The sequence below is a fragment of the Pelophylax lessonae genome, assembly GCF_965119305.1.
Source record: "Pelophylax lessonae genome assembly, chromosome: 7".
NCBI classification, from domain to species: domain Eukaryota; kingdom Metazoa; phylum Chordata; class Amphibia; order Anura; family Ranidae; genus Pelophylax; species Pelophylax lessonae.
Genome location: NC_138774.1, coordinates 77,963,423 through 77,981,145, shown reverse-complemented (window position 1 = coordinate 77,981,145; position 17,723 = coordinate 77,963,423). Strand labels below are relative to the sequence as shown.

At 43.4% G+C, this 17,723-nt stretch overlaps 1 protein-coding gene across 1 annotated transcript in view; it reads right to left on the bottom strand.

Annotated features, from left to right (window-relative positions):
* The window catches only part of ALKBH6 (alkB homolog 6), a 54,827-nt gene extending 46,419 nt beyond the window's left edge, over positions 1-8,408 (bottom strand). Inside the window, exon 1 of the mRNA XM_082263726.1 lies at positions 8,363-8,408. Coding sequence (XP_082119852.1) covers positions 8,363-8,374 — 12 coding nt within the window. The 5' untranslated portion in view covers positions 8,375-8,408. The remainder of the gene's footprint in view (positions 1-8,362) is intronic.
* Between the last annotated feature and the right edge of the window lie 9,315 nt (positions 8,409-17,723).

The window sequence follows — 17,723 nt, the reverse complement described above, 5'->3', positions numbered from 1 at the left end:
GATTCAACCGCTAATAGTATATACAGTATATCTCTTTACCACTGCATATAGATATTCAGGAATAAATTGCCTTTTTTTAAATCTTTACATATCAACTAAATTATACACCACAATTTTTTTAAGGTTATTATCTGATCAATCAAAACATTCGGCCAACAAATCGTTAGTTGCAGCCCTAACAGAGTGCAAACCGTGTTTAACCACTTGCCAAAAGGGCCATAGCCGAATGACTGCTACAAAGCGGTCGGCTTATTCTGAGAGGGAGTACAATGATGTCCTCCCAGAATCACGCTTCCGGCACGCACATGGGAGTGTCCGTGCTCGCTGGGTCCCGGGGACCCAGCACATCACGGCTGAGGGCGCCCTCAGTTGAAGTCCATGATGACGAAACGCGTAAGGGCGTGAGCACGCGGTTTCCATGGTCACCGATAACGTCTGACGTCACACCCGGAAGACATCCAGCCAAGGTACCTGGCGGTTTCTTTGTACAGACGGGGATTTGACTGTCGGTTATCCGGTAACTTTCTACTATATGACTGATCTTTTTTTGTACCCTTGTGAGTGCAATTCCAAAGTGATATGCGTTTGGGTTTTTTTTTTAAATAAACGTTATTAACAGGATTATGCTATGTAGGTTTTGCTATTTACTTCCATGCACATCCTGGTGAGCTGAAAGCAGTCCATTTAATGTTGGAGAGGACGCTGTATCTGTTCCATTATCTGGGCATTCTGAGGATCCTGTCCTTCTGGGATTAATACTACAGGCTTAATTTTAACCCGCCTCTGGTAAGTGCATTACCATAAGGCGTGCACAGCGGTGAGGTGGAGGTTTTTTTCTGCTGTATGTATGCACGTGGTTTTATGCACTTTAACGGACCAACATTGGGACTGTGCTCTATTTGACCCTGAACTGTATGCGGGAAGCATCCATTATGGTGTTTCTCTCACTGGAATTTTGTTACATTCATGAGACAAGAATTTAAGTGTATGTGGATAATACACTGCGAGCGCCGCTAGTGGACTCTTGGGGGGGTTTTATATGAAACTTGTATACAGAGTGCACCTTTCGTTAATATTACAGTAAAACCTTGGATTGGGAGCATAATTCGTTCTGGAAGCATGCTTGTAATCCAAAGCACTCTTATATCAAAGCGAATTTTCCCATAAGAAATAATGGAAACTCAGATGATTCGTTCCACGAGTCCTTCAGTTTATAGTCTATATACAAAGATTATAGCAATGTGATAGGTTGTGTCATCATAAAATGTCCATTCACAATATGCAGCCTTCCCAAGGGGATTAGAAGCAAAATCTAGCAGAGCTACAGAATATAAGAGAGATGAGAGTGTAGCAATATGGTTACATTTAATGAAGGTTCAACATTTAGCAACTCACATGGTTGATGATTAAAATAGGCACATCTAAGTATGCAGGCATCCGGGGTAAAGCTGTCCACATAGACCATCTTCTGAACCACCGGCTCTCACCGATGTCAGTCTGCAATCGTGACCGGGAAGAATAGCCTGCAGTAGAGTGATCAGAAAGTGAGGCTATGAATCGCTCGTGGAGTGCAGCGGGGATGGGATGATGAAGATGGCTGTGCAGAGGACAGTCTATGACTATGTGGACAGCTTTACCCCGGATGTCTGTATACTTAGATGTGCCTGTTTTAATCATCAACCATGTGAGTTGCTAAATATTGAACCTCCATTAAATGTAACCATTTTGCTACACTTTAGAGGCTCCTCTCTTTTTTTATATACATGACGCTACTTGTATATCAAGACATCGCTTGTATATCAAGTCTAAATTTATTTTAAAAATTAGCTTGTCTTGCAAAGCGCTCTCAAACCAAGTTACTCTCAAACCAAGGTTTTACTGTATATACTTATTGGAGTTATTTTTACCAAAGATATGTAGCAGTATAAATTTTGGCCAAAATTTATGAAGAAAAATTACTAAAATTTGCGAAATTTGAAAACCGAAACAAAGAAAAATGCATTTTTTTTTTACAAAATATTCGGTCTTTTTCATTTATAGCAAAAAAAATAAAATACCCAATGATGATTAAATACCACCAAAATAAAGCTCTGTTTGTGTGAAAAGGACAGAAATTTCATATGGGTACAGTGTTGCATGACGAGTAATTGTCATTCAAAATGTGAGAGCATTGAAAGCTGAAAACTGGTCTGGTTAGGAAGAGGGTTTAAGTGCCCAGTGGGTAAGTGGTTAATAGCACTGGCAAGAACCTAATGAACTGCACTGGTGGTCACCCCCATGTGCCTGAATGTAGGCTTAGTTGGTGGATCGCACCTGTGTACAGCAAGCAGGCGGCAACTGTAAGTGCTCATCTGTCCCTAACCGCAGGTAATCGCTCCATGTGTAATTATATGAAGACAGTCACCAACAGATGCAGCCTCTGTCAGCCTGTCATTCATTTGTAAAGGCTGAAGCTGTTCAGATAGACCTACGATTCCGGATCGCAATCATCTGTGTGAATGTAGCTGTAAGACGTCATTAAATCCAAAACGCACACAGCTCGGTTTACATATCCAAATGGACTGGTCATCCTGCACTGGACAATAAAGATGGCTGAAGATCGGCACCTGGAAGAAGCTGAGGAGAAGATGTTGGCGAGGAACCTCATGGGTGTCAGACTATTGGAGTAGAGGGAAGTAATCATGACTAGTTTCACTTTAACAAAAGTGGCAGTTAGAGGGTTGGGACAAACCATTTAAAGCGGAACTAAACATCAATTTATCAGTTTCGCAAAAAAGTTACATTGAAGGCATGATGTGAAGGGTAACTGAATGTCGCTTGTGCTTTCCACTGAACTTCTAAGCCACTAAATGGCTGGTATCATACCTGATCACATGTGCAGCACCATAGCAATTGCAGATCAAATAGAGGCTAGGGTGGCAGCTTGTTTGCGGGTAAAGGAGAGGAGGGTTTAGTTCTGCTTTACCACTGACAGGGGTGCTCACTACAGTCATTAATCTATGTAACACCTTTATCCCAAAAGAAAAACGGTTGCTGTAACTAAATAAAAAGTGCTGGGTGGAGTTTGGCTTTAATTTGTTAGTCAAGTCCATCTAACATTCCCCTCTCCAGAGTGACAATGGTGCTGTCCAAAGGTGGCTCCTCCACTCCATCCAGAGAGCGGAAGTGTGGCCAGATCACCAAGTGAAAATGAGGGAGGATAAAACCCCTAAAAATAAAAACGAATGCAGCCACCACATTTAAAGGGTAAGTTCACCTTTACAGAAAATCTGAAAGGTGAACTTACACTGGTCCCCCTGTACCAGAGTCCCGCGATCCCCTGCTGTCAGGCACGGGTATGCCGCTTCAAAGGTCCGGGATTTGAAATCCTCCTGGCTTTCTCTCCTCTCCTCCAGCGCCGACAGGATGGGCTAGATGGATTCTGATTTGTCAGCACCATCCATGTGACAGTGCTGACCAATTAGAATGCCTTCTATATATACACGCCGAGAGGTATTGATAAGAGATAAAGCCGCAAGGATTTCAAATCCCCAACTTGGGAAGTGCTGCCCCAGTGTCTGACAGCAGGGGATCTCAGGACTACAGTACAGCGGGACCAAGGGGAATATGGGGGGGGGGGGGTCCAGTGTGACTTCACCTTACAGATTTTCTGTAAAGGTGAACTTACACTTTAAGGATTAGTAGGATGGACTATATTACATTTTGTATATTACAGATTCATACCACTTTAAATAAGTCTCATTTCAATTGTTTTTTTTTCTTTAATTGCCCCAGATGACCAAGTGTCCCTTGCTTGCTAGGCAGTCTGGTCAGACAGAAATTAGTCCTTTCTGTTACGTTCAGCAGTCCACTGAACTGAATGCGGAGGTGCCGTTTTTTTTAGGGGTTAAATCAGACAACAGAACATCTCCTCGTTGTCTGTCAAACTACTCTAAAAATCGATCCACCATGGATAGCTCTTCAGAGGGTGGCGCATGTATAAACAAGTCCTAGAAAAAAAAAAAAAATGTCAGATTGGAGGAGGCGGGGGTGCTGGCTGTATCGCCACCCACGGGAATGCCCCTAATTTTGGCTTCAAAGTGGGTGAAGCTACAGCCAACACATAGAGGTGCGTTCAGGTCCACCAATCAGAACAGGACCAAGTGCTATAATCTCTTCCTGAGGATTTAAAGCAGAACTAAACCCACTGATTTAACGATTTCACAAAAAAAAGTTACATTCCTGGAATGCTGGAATTGCTAACTGTCACATTTGCTTGTGCTCTTAACCAAAAACCAAACTGTCAAACTATCAAAAGGCTGAAGTCATAACTGATCACATGTGCAGCTCCACGGCAGTTGCAGATCAAACAGAGGCTAAGATGGCAGCTTACTTGTATGAAAACGATAGGAGGGTTTAGTTCCACTTTAAATAACAATTTCACATTTTTAATTTTGAGTGTTCTCATCAACCACTTTAGCCCCGGAGGATTTGGCTGTTCAAAGACCAGGCCCTATTTTGCGATTCTGCACTGCGTTATTTTAACAGACAATTGCACGGTTGTGCCACACTGTACCTAAACGAATTTGACGTCCTTTTTTCCCACAAATAGAGCTTTCTTTTGGTGGTATTTGATCACCTTTGCGATTTTTTTTTTGCACTATAAACAAAAAAAAAAAAAAAGTGACAATTTTTAAAAAAACAATATTTTTCACATTCTTTTATAAGAAATTCTAAGGAGAAAAAAAAAAAAACGCAATAAGCGTATTTTGATTGGTTTGCGTAAAGTTTTTTGCATTTACTAACTACGGGAAAGATTTATGTCATTTTTATTTATTTTTTTTTTTAACTAGAAATGGCAGCGATCTGCAATTTTTTTTTTTTTTTTTTTTGCGGGACTGCGACATTGCGGCGGACAGATCGGACCCCTAACTGACATTTTTGACACTATTGGGGGTACCAGTGACATTACTACAGTAATTAGTGCTAAAAATATGCACTGTTACTGTAAAAATGACACTGGCAGGGAAGGGGTTAACTGTATTGGTGATCAAGGGGTTAAATGTGACCCTAGGGGCGTGATTCTAACTGTCAGGGGGCGTGGCTTGTTAGATCATCACAGAGACATGTGATCCTATATAGCAGGATCACAAAGATCTCTAAGGGAGAATGACAGACGACTGTGTTTATATCAGCCGTCTGTCTTTCGCTCTCAGCTGAGGGAGATTGCGAGTGGCCGGCGGTCACACGCACTGGCTCCCCAGCTGACGAGCGGGGGTGGGAGCACACCGTCGGCGGCACACTCGCTCCCTAGAGTCTCCTGAGCGAGTGATGTTATATTACGCCGCTTTGCCCAGGAGCGGCTGCCTGCGGTGGGCGGTCGTTATGTGGTTAAGGGCTCGTTCCCAACATACATGCAGGAAAACTGATGGAAACGGATGGGAAAACAGACATCAGTTTCCATGCATGCCAGTTATGTGCCCTATTTACACCAATAATGTCATGTCAGTTTTTTTTTTCCCTGTGCAGAAGAAATCTGCATGTGATACCAGTGTTGCAATGTGAACAGGGTATGCAGAACAATTGTTTTTTGTGCCCTTGCAGAGCATGTGGAGAAAAACTGATGTATCTGCACCATTGTGTGAAGGAGGCCCTAAAGTATAACTGAAGGCAAAACTTTTTTTTTTTTTGTTTTGGATAGAGTAGAGAGGGATTAGACCCCCTGTTTTTATTGCTGTCTGTGTCCCCGGTTAGGGAAATTCACTCTATTTGTTCCATCATTTATCATTATCACAAAAGTCAAAGTAAAAGAAAAACCAAAATTTTAGGCTGTCAGCAGGAAGGTAATAGAGGGGAAATCTTCTAATGGGGGACACTAGTTCCGGTGACCAGGGAGGCCCTCATGAGTTTCCCTTGATTTATAGCAATTTCTTCTCACTTTCTGTTTTGGTTATGGAATAGGAAGTGAATGTAAATCTCCCCAATGGGACACAGATGGCAAAAAAGAACCTAAGAGGGGTTAGAACCCTCTCTTTATTCAAAACGGAAAAGATTTTGCTTATAGTTCTACTTTAACCCCTTAGAGCCAGCTCCTCCAAGGCCCTTTAACCACTTGCCGCCCGTCATATAGCAAAATGACGGCGGCAAAGTGGTTGCACTTACCTTGAATGGGCCTCATATGACGTCCAGTAGGATAGACCAGGGGGCGCGCAAAGCGTCGATCTGTGGTTCGGTGTGTCCCTCTGACACACCGCATCTCCGATCCTGGTAAAGAGCCTATGACGTAGGCTCTTTACCATGTGACCAGCTGTGTCCAATCACAGCTGGTCACATAGTAAATAGGAAGTGCCGTTGGTCAGCTTTCCTCAGCTCGCGCCTCACAGGCATGAGTAGAGGAGAGCTGATCGGCGGCTGCCCTGACTGGGTGGGGTGGGGGGGGGGTTCCGTGCTGGTAATCAGAGCATTGATTACCAGTGCAGACCCTTGGGGGATGCCACCAGAGCCACAAGGGATTGCCCACTCATGGCCACCAGGGATGCCCACCCATGGCCAACAGGGATGCCAATCAGTGCTCAGGGAGCCTGCCAGTGCCCTCCTTATCAGTGCTGCCCATTATTGCTATCTATCAGTGCCACCTATCAGTGCCCACCAATGCTGCATATCAGTGCCTCCCCATCAGTGCGGCCTCATCAGTGCAGGAAAAAACTATTTACAAAATTTTATATAAAAAAAAAAAAACTTTTAGGTCTAATATTATTTGTTTAGCAAAAAAAAAAAAGGAAAAACTTTGCAGTGATCAAAGACCACCAAAAGAAAGCTCTATTTGTGGGAAGAAAATGACATAAATTTGGTATAGGTACAGTGTTGCATGACTGCGCAATTGTCATTCAAAGTGCAACAGCGCTAAAAGCTGAAAATTGGCCTGGGCAGGAAGGGGGTGAAAGTGCCCAGTAATGAAGTGATAAAGGGTTTAGGATGCCGGGATTTATAATCATGTGACCACCATGATTGACTGTCACATGATCGGAAAGCTACCGATCTTAAGCAACAATCGGAAGCGTTCCATTAGCCGCTGATAAGTGTGCCAGGAACGTGCAGGGCACATGCTCTTGCACAGCTGTATTTGCACTAATGCACACAAATATGCAGCTGCTCGGGACCGAGGCCGACCCTCTGAGAGGCTGCACATTTGTGTGCAGCTGGCGCCAATTGTAAATGCATTCTATACATTAGGATAAAAAACCTGTGTTGAGCAGCCCCCCTAATACTTACCTGAGCCCATGTTTATCCAGCAATGTTGTAGGAGTGTCTCAGCTGCCTGGGACACCCCTCCTCATTGGCTGAGAGAGCAGCACGGCGTGATTGGCTCCCGCTGCTACCAATGTCAGTCAGCCAATTAGGAGAGAGGCAGAGCCAGTCACAGCTCCATGTCTGAATGGACATAGTAAGCTGTGACTCAGCTTGGGTGCCCCCATAGCAAGCTGCTTCATGTGGAGGCACCCAACAGGAGGGAGGGGCCAGGAGTACAGAAGAGGGACCCGAGAAGAGGAGGATCCGGGTCACTGTGTGCAAAACCAACTTTTCAGTGGAGGGAAGTATAAGATTTTTTTTTTTTTTTAACAAGACTTCACAATTATTTTAAAGTGGAGTTCCACCCAAAAGTGGAACTTCCACTTATATGCTGTCACTTCCGGGAGACACCGCCGCTGTCCCTCGGAAGTTCAGCCCCCTTCCTCCGCCGGGCCAATTACAAAGTGCAGCAAGCTTCGCGCATGCGTTGTAGGTAACCGGCTGTGAAGCCTAAAGGCTTCACTGTGGTTTCCCTTACCTTGAATGGTGGCGGCAGCACCCGAGAGCTGGTCCGAAAGTCTGCTTTGGGTGCAGACATCATGGGAACCCTGGACAGGTAAGTCCTAATTATAAGTCAGCAATTACAGTATTTGTAGCTGCTGACATTTCATTTTTGTGGTTTACTACAGGATGAGGGACTGTTCAGCTAGCAAAGATGACACTGTGTTCACTATGAATACCCAAATAAAATAAAAGGATTCCTGTTTTGAATTGTAGTGTAACTGTATTGTCTTCCCTCACATTGTAAAGCGCTGCACAAACTGTTGGCGCTATATAAATCCTGTATAATAATTCTTGCTTGCATAGAATTGTGAACACAGCTTCCTCTTATTTACTAAACTAAAAACAAACACTCACTAAGTAAGAAGCCTCTTCCCTTATTGGTAAATCAGCTCCAACGAGGAGTGGGGGAGGGAAAGACAAAAAAGAGAGGACATTTCCTGGAGCAAGCATTGAAGACCTGGAAATCATATACATCTCCATTCACAAGCAGCCTGTCCCTGCACACACAGCTCTACATGCAGCCAGTTACCTCTCCCAGCATCCTCAGCCTGCTAATAGACTTCCGCTTCCGGGTTTGGGAGGTTGGCTGAGTGTCAGGTAGCTGGACCAATCAGAGCATGAAAAATATCTGGGGGCAGAGTTTAGTGTGACGCATGCTGCGTGTTCAGGTGCACGTGCTGTACGTGGAGCAGTCCATACTCCTCAAGGGGGGGATGTATTATTTGTCAGACTTGGCAGCAGATTTAGATCTCACACACCTCACATTTACATTCAGTTCCGTCCATTGTGTGTTACCTCCTCACTCTCTTTGTTGTATGGATTGTTTTATTGCATTGTTACACCTGAGAACACACAATAGGTATCTACAAGAGGAAAGGTTAGAGAAAACAATGAGCTATACTTTGTAGGAAGGAGAATAGGGAAGGGGCTGTTATGTTCCCCTTTGCTGCCCTGCCTGATGCATTGTAGGTCAGGGGCAGAGGAAGCCTCAGCACTCCAGCTGTTGTGGAACTACAAGTCCCATGAGGCATTGCATGACTCCCAGAGGCATGATGGGATTTGTAGTCTCACCACAGCTGCAGAGTGCTGAGATTGCATACTCCTGTTGAAGGTAATAATGTTGGTGCTACAAAAAAAAAAAACAGCCGTGACCATGGAAACACAGGAGAAGCCCAGCCTAGGACATAGAACCCCAGTCAAGATACTTTCTTTTACCTTTCGGACAGAACAATTATGGCTGGTTTACACTTGCAGTCAGTGGGTGGTAAAAACAAGTGGTTGAGTCCCATTTTTTTCCTGTCTGCCTTAAATGGATATTAAAGCCTTTTTTAAAGTAAATAATAAAAGTGATACTTACCTGCTCTGTGCAGTGGTTTTGCACAGAGCAGCTCGATCCTCCTCTTCTCATTTCTCACGCCAGCGCTCCTGGCCCCTCCCTCTTTCCAGGTGCCCCCTCAGCAAGCAGCTTTCTGTGGGGGCACCCAAGCTGAAGCTCCACCTGTCCATTCTCACACAGAGCCGTGGCTTGGGCCGTGCTCCCTCCATCTTCTGATTGGTTCACTGGCTGTGATTAACAGCAGCAGGAGCCAAGGGCTTCCGGAGTGCGAGTCCCTGGAGGGGCAGGGCACTGGTTCGAGAGTGGGCTCAGGTAAGTATTGGGGGGAGGGGGAATGCTGCACAAAGAAGGTTATTTACCTTTATGCATAGAATGCATTAACCACTTGCTGACTGCAGACAGTAATCCTACTGCGGCAGTGTGGCTCCCCTGGGTCCAGCGACGTACACCTGGAAGGCTCGCTCCCACTGTTTTTAGACACAGCAGGAGTCGGGCCGGAGGAGGAGAGGCGTTGATTGCCGCCTCTCTTCCCCGATCGTCGGGGAAAGTGTGAGAAGATCCGCCTGCTTGTGTAAACAAAGCAGGCGGATCTTCTCTGTGACAGACTGGGACAGATTACAGGATTCAGCATAGCTGAACCTGCAATCTCTGTGTCTTTCACAGAACCCCCTCCCCCACACGTCAGTAAGCATGAGGCATACATTTAACCCCTTGATCACCAACAGTGTTAACCCCTTCCCTGCCAGTGTCATTATTACAGTAACAGTGCATATGTATAGCACTGATTACTGCAGTAATGTCACTGGTACCCCCAAAAGTGTCAAAAATGTCAGTTAGGGGTCCGATCTGTCTGCCGCAATGTCGCAGTCCCGCAAAAAATCGCAGATTGCCGCCATTACTAGTAAAAAAAAAAAACAATAAAAATGACATAAATCTTTCCCATGGTTAGTAAACGTGATAACTTTTGCGCAAACCAATCAAAATACGCTTATTGTGATTTTTTTTTAAGAAAAATATGTAGCAGAAAACAAATTGGCCTAAAATTTAAAAAAAAATGTGATTTTTTTATTTTTTTGGGAATGTTATAAAGCAGAAAGTGAAAAATATTGTTTTTTTTTTTTTTTTTTCAAAATTGTCGCTATTTTGTTGTTTATAGCGCAAAAATTAAAAATCGCACAGGTGATCGAATACCACCAAAAGAAAGCTCTATTTGTGGGGAAAAAAGGGCGTCTATTTTATTTGGGTTCAGCGTCGCACGACCGCGCAATTGTCCGTTAAAATAACGCAGTGCCGAATCGCAAAATAGGGCCTGGTCAGGAAGGGGGTAAAATCTTCCGGTCTTAAAGTGGTTAAGATAAAAGAAAACCTTCTGCCTTTACAACCACTATTAACGACTATTTATTTATTTTTTTAATAAGAAACATGTTCTATCTATCTGCTTTTTGCAGTTGGTTTTGCACAGAGCAGCCTGGATCCTCCTTGGGTCCCCTGCTGGCGCTCCTGGCCCCTCCCTCCTGCCGAGTGCCCCCATAACAAGCAGCTTCCTATTGGGACACCCAGGCAGGCTCACTCCCAAGCTACAGATCTGCGTGTCCATTCACACAGAGCCACCGCTTGGCCCCACCCCCACTCTCTTCTCATTGGCTGTGATTGATATGAGGAGGGATAGGACCCTGAGAGTCGAGGCTGTCTTGCACCTTGCTGGATCACGATTGGGGCTCAGGTAAGTAGTGGGGGGGGGGGAGTTGCTGCTGCACACAGAAGGTTTTTTTACATTCATGCATAAAATGAAGTTTAAAAAGCGTTGCGCCTTTAGAACTACTGTAAGCTGCAAAAGCAGCCAGGTGGGGATTGTACACATTCCGTGGATGTGATGATTTGCTTAGCAGACATGGCAAAAATGAATCCCCATCACGTTTGGGGGCTATCACTGAAGTGCATGGGGCAGTGCCACAACCGCCTACAACCAGATGCAATCCACATGGTGTAGAGAAAAAAAAACCCCCTCAGGGTGGCGGGATTTTAAAGGCCAAAAGAATACCACAAACATATATATAAAGATATAAATTGAATCAATCATATTAAAATCCCAAAAACAGGTGTGTACATACATAAAAGAAAAAATATTCATAAAAAAAAAAAAATGGTGTATTAAAACATATCCTGATCATTAGGAGTAGTGACGTTGCACTAATTTCCAACGCACCCAACGCGTTTCAGGAGAAGCCCTTCGTCAGGGAGGTGGATATGTGAAATCATGTGCGTATATAGCTTTTCATGAATAGAAAAGCGACAGGCATAGCGATGGGGTGTGAACCCAAATGTAGACCAATGGAGAGAAAGAAAAAAGCAACAACAGCAGAAAAGGTGGTCGCAGTTGCCCCCAACACAGGTCCCTGATGCTAAAGGGAGTGGGGCATATATCCTTTTAGATTGAACAGATTATCAGGTGCAAGAGAGTATATATAGTGTGTGCAGATGATGACTGGTCAGATGTATCACTAATAGTCCCAGGATACTCACTATATTGTATTGTTCTAAGCCTGCACACTGCAGAACATCCAAACACTTGCGGCTAATATGTGTCTCAAATCGTCCATCTGTTGCTGAGCCAATGTCCTGGCTATTAGTGATACATCTGACCAGTTCTATTCATGTAAAGCTATATACACACATGATTTCACATATCCACACCCCTGACGAAGGGCTTCTCCCGAAACGCGTTGGGTGCATTGGAAATTAGTGCAACATCACTACTCCTAATGATCAGGATATGTTTTTATACACCATTTTTGTATGAACATTTTTTCTTATTTGTATGTACACACCTGTTTTTGTGATTTTAACCACTTGCCGACCGGTCACGTTGACCATACTGTGGCAAAGTGGCTCGATACCGTCCAGCGACGTAGACCTACTCTCGCTCCCGCTGTTTTCAGTCACAGCGGGAGTCGGGCCAGGGGAGGAGCGGCGGCGATCACCGTTGCTCTTCCCCGATCGTCGGGGAATCCAGTTTGGAGATCCGCCCGCTTGTTTAAACAAAGCGGGCGGATCTCCTAAGTGACAGGGAGTGACAGATTGCGGTGTTCAGCTTAGCTGAACATGCGATCTGTCCTTGTGTCACACAGTCACCTCCCCCCACACACGTCAGTAAGCACCAGGCATACATTAACCCCTCCCTCTCCAATAAAGTTAACCCCTTCCCTGCCAGTGTCATTTTTACAGTAACAGTACATATGTATAGCACTGATTACTGTAGTAATGTCGCTGGTACCCCAAAAAGTGTAAAAAATGTCAGTCAAGGGTCCGATCTGTCCGCCGCAATGTCGCAGTCCCGCAAAAAAAATCGCAGATCGCCACCATTCCGCGTTAAAAAAAAACACCAAAAATTACAGAAATCTTTCCCTTAGTTAGTAAACGCAATAACTTTTGCGCAAACCAATCAGAATACGCTTATTGTGATTTTTATTACCAAACATATGTAGCAGAAAACAAATTGGCCAGAAATTTAAAAAAAAAAATAGATTTTTACATTTTTTTGGGGGGGAATTTCATATAAAAAAATGTTAAAAATATTGTTATTTTTTTCAAAATAAACGCTTTTTTTTGTTTATAGCGCAAAAAGTAAAAATCGCACAAGTGATCGAATACCACCAAAAGAAAGCTCTGTTTGTGGGAAAAAAAAGACGTAAATTTTGTATGGGTACAGCGTCGCATGACCGCGCAATTGTCAGTTAAAGTCGCACAGTGCCGAATCGCAAAAAGTGGCCTGGACGTAAGACAGCAAAATCCTCCGGTGGTAAAGTGGTTAATATGATTGATTAAATTTATATCTTTTATATATATGTTTGTGGTGTTCTTTTGGCCTTTAAAATCCCGCCACCCCGAGGGGGGTCCTTTTTCTTTATATTTATTTGGGATGTTGGCCAGAAGACACCTAACTCTGTCCAGATGAGGGCTCTTCTGACAATGCACAGGGTGTAGCATTTACAGGATTAACCACTTTCAGACCGGAGGATTTTCCCCCCTAATGACCAGGCCCTATTTTGCGATTCGGCATTGCGTTACTTTAACGGGTAATTGCACGGTCGTGCGACGCTGTACCCAAATAAAATTGATGTCCTTTTGTTCCCACAAATAGAGCTTTCTTTTGGTGGTATTTGATCACCTGTGCCATTTTTATTTTTTGCGCTATAAACAAAAAAAATAGCGACAATTTTGCAAAAAAAAAAAACAATATTTTTCACATTCTGCTATAGGACATTCCCCCCAAAAAAAAATGAAAAATCTAAATTTTTTAACATTTTAGGCCAATTTGTTTTGTGCTACATATTTTTGGTAAAAAAATCGCAATAAGCATATTTTGATTGGTTTGGGCAAAAGTTATCGCATTTACTAACTACGGGAAAGATTTCTGTCATTTTTATATCCCTATTCTCCAAAAATAATCCATACACATCAACTATCGGCTCTGTAATCTATATTTTATTAAATTGTTTGCTGAATTTTTCTGCCTCCCTGTCATGTTTTCTGTGAGCTGTCAAACATCTCCTATTCCCCCCTCACTTCTATTTGTTTTGAACACTGTAGTTGCGGTCATGTGCATTGCTCTATGCGCACTACAAGGCCTCATGCACACTGGATTTTTTTACAGCGGCTGTTTTTTGTTGTCAGACATTTTTTTTTTTACAGCCAATAAACTCCCCAGCATGTTATCCTATGGTTCCGTGCACACATAGGCTGTTATCAGCAGTTTTTGGCAGGGGCGTTTTCTATCTGGAAAAAAAAAAAAAACGGAAAACTAGTGGGTTTTGAGTGGCGTTTTTCAGCTGTAAAAAAAACACTCTAACGTCGATAAACGCCAAAATAGATAAAAAAAAACGCCAGTTAGTGTTTTTTGGTGTTTTTTTTATTCCATTTCTTTTTTTTAAGCCTGTGTTCTGTTTTGAGGTGTCATTCATGAAAGATAGCCTGGGTTCACACTGGTGCATGCTGAACACCGCATGTGATTTGCACCAAAATCGCACCACATTCCTGTGCACATCACATGTGATGTCTTTGCGATGCGATTTGAGCCATATATTTTGTATGGCTCAAATTGCATCACATTTGCACCAAAATGTTGTAGGACCCTTTTTTCTCCACACCTAATCGCATTGTGTGAGTGTGAACACCCATGCAATGCGATTCTGGCAAGCGCACTGCATTTTGCAATCTGTTTCGGGGTATCATTCATGGAACGGAAGCCCCCATTGACATTGTGCCCATTTGGCATGCAATTTGTCATGCCGAATCGTATGTCAAATCGGAGCCTATTGCCAGCAACTGTTCACACCGATGGCGGGTTTGAAATCATTCAGCTGAATGCACACGATTTCAAACTCGCATGTCAGTGCGAGTTCGGGGACGATTTGACAGACATCTGTACGGGTTCATGCACAGATGTCTATTGAAATCGCCCTGAAGTTGTCAAAAATATTACAGGAAAATTATATTGAAACAAGGGGAGAAAGGGGGGAAGGGGAATTAGTGGGACTTTACATGAAACTCGTGCAATTGAGTCTCCATCCCTGCATACGATAAAGCGAAAGAACACAAGAGTGTTAAAAACAATTGATAATGATACATAAACATATGCTGGTAAGCACCAAAAAATATATATATAACATCATATATTTATTGACACATCCGTTACTAATAACATTAGTACGTCTGGGTAAAAACCAATAATATGAAATAGACATAATATATATATATATATATATATATATATAGATGGTACAGTAAGACCATAGACAGTAATAAGAATAATAAACCAAATTGTCCGGATATTGATATTATTAACGTGGGTATGTAATTTGAAAAATTATTATCGGAAAGCAGATGGTGGAATGCATGATGGTATTTGCAAAAAATTGCCTCCTTTGGGCTCAACGCGTTTCATGAAAAGAGTTTCACTTCATCAGGAGCAGGCACAATTCCGGTATCTAGAAATGACACATATACATAAACACAATGTATCCAATGGGAAAATAAACTTAGATTTCTAGTAGAAGGTGTAACTCACAGTTGGGTGTTAACTGTCACTCAGGTTGCGAGTCAACCAGAGGTACGTCCAAAATGGGAACTGAGGGAGTGAGGCCCATGCAGGAGCGTAAGGCCTGTGTACAGAATAAGGGTCTCCATAAGGGGTCTTAAGAACCACAGCTTAGTATTCAGATAAGGCTCTATAAAGATATATCAAAAAATTGTATGTATATTGTAACAGAAACCATAATGTTGTACAAGTGAGGTTAGGTGAGACCCAAGACCAAAGTACCAAATGAATAAAAACAGAAGTGTGTGCATAAGACAACCCAAGTGGGGTGACTGGGGTTGCGTTGTGCTCCTTGGGTCTCCATCTCTGCAGACCTACACAGCCTGGCTCAGGAGTGTGCCCGCATGAGTGCCCCCATAGCAAGCGGCTTGCTATAAAGGCACTTGGAGAAGAGAAGAGGAAGGCGTGGGGAGTGCTGACCAGGGAACCCAACAAGAGGAGGTTCTAGCTGCTCTGTGCAAAACCATTGTATAGAACAGGTAAGTATAACATGTTTTATATTTTAGGCAAAAAATAGGTTTACCCTCCCCCCCACCCTCTTGTTTCAATGCAGGACCAGCACCCACATTATCAGGATGGAACATAGGCTCTGCTAAAAGTGCTACATTCCAGTGCTGAAGATCGGAGGACTGGGACCCGGGCTGATACAGGACTGTGGAAAAAAGTGATATTAAACCCTCAGTTTTTCAAACACTTTTAGCACCTGATTTAATCACTTATAGCACCCCTCTGACTACCCCAAATGCCGGATAGCACCTCCAGGGCTGAGTCTTTGGCTAAAATGGGGGACTGAGAATGAATATTGGGTGCTATTTACTTTTGTCTTTTTAAAGTTTTATTGCAGAACAGTTAATGAGATGAGGGATTGGGGTCCCATATACCATAGCAGATCACTTACAGTCTCTCCAATGTCCAGCTTCACAGTATCAGAACCTTTAAGCTGACCTGGCAACACTGTTAGCACATTCTCATATTTCAGTGCATCCTCTAAGTTAGTCACCAGGCCTTTCTGAGTAACCAGCATTTTACCTAGCTCTCTCCAGCACCGGGCCATCCCCGGGTCTCCTCCTTGGCACACCTTCTTCTAAACCAGGCAGGAGAGCTTCAGGATCACTTCAGCACATGTTAGGCCCCCAAACCAGGCTATTGGGGCTAACAGCAGAGCTTCATCCAGCAGCACCACCTCAGGCCTCAGCTTGAGCCAAGCGAGCAAGCACATGGGCTGTCACAAATATTTATATCTTCCCCCAGCATGCACCAGTGGTATATACCTCCTAATTAATTGGCTGACGAAAATATAAATACTCATAACTCATAAGTTTTGTTTGCGAAATCTTATTCTTTGATCAATGATGCCAGTGGCATCTACTGGTGACAGGGAGATATCACAAGCCAACTAGAGTTTAGAGGAAAACCAGGTGAAAAAAAATACGATCAGTCTAAACTAACTATAGCCCAGCCAAAAACTAAATTGACATAGTAGCAATATGCTGTATGACTTTTATCCAGTTCATGAGGAATCAGCCAAGAATCGATCAATAGGTGGACCTGTCACCACTCTCCTTTGTTTAAACTTTTTTTGAAAAATTGAATGAGCTGGGCAGAAAATTGTTGGCCAAACAGCAATCAGTACAATAGCAGTAGTGGAAGATTTCTGCATGGATGGAGGAATCTGTTATATTTTTTTCTTTTTTTTTGGGGGGGGGGGGGGTGAATGAAAAAAATCCAGCTTAAAGGATAGGTTCACCTTTCAGAACATGTTACACATTTCACTCGTAAAGCCAAAGAAATGCCGCTTTAGGTGAGTGACCGACTCTCACTTGTTGTGAGCAGGAACCCAGGATGCTGCACGGCTCGTCTGTGAGATTCAGAGACATGCAAAAACTTAGGTTTGAGTAAGCGCTGACTTTAGTGTGAAACCCGTTACTTTTTATGCCCCTGTCATACCTGTGATGTAATTTTAATACTTTAATAAAGTTACCAATGAGTGTAGCAATATTCCGGGTTTTTGCATGTCTCTACATTTCACCCATAATTCAGATGTAACGAGTAACATGCTCCAGACCTGCCCCCTGCACCCGCTCTTCTCCGGTGTCACAGTTCGTGGCCACCCACACGACTGTATCATTCATTCACAGCGAACTACAAGTACTTTTGTAGTTGATGGCTTGTAGTTCTCAATGGACTGCGAGGGCGCTGATTAGCACTCTCGTAGTTCATTCACAAGCCCTGCAGTCTGTAAACAATGAGCCCGTATCGGAGGTGTCTGCAGGATTCTGACATTGCACCCCTGATCCACTAATCACGGGTACAACGCTTTGCAGGCTCCTGCGGGAAAAAATAAGAAATGCACATTTTTTTCCTGCAAAAATATGTGCATTTGTTATTTTTTTTCCAAAAGGTGAACTTAGCCTTTAAGTCCTGTTGTGGGCTGACAACACACAACATATTGTGGAC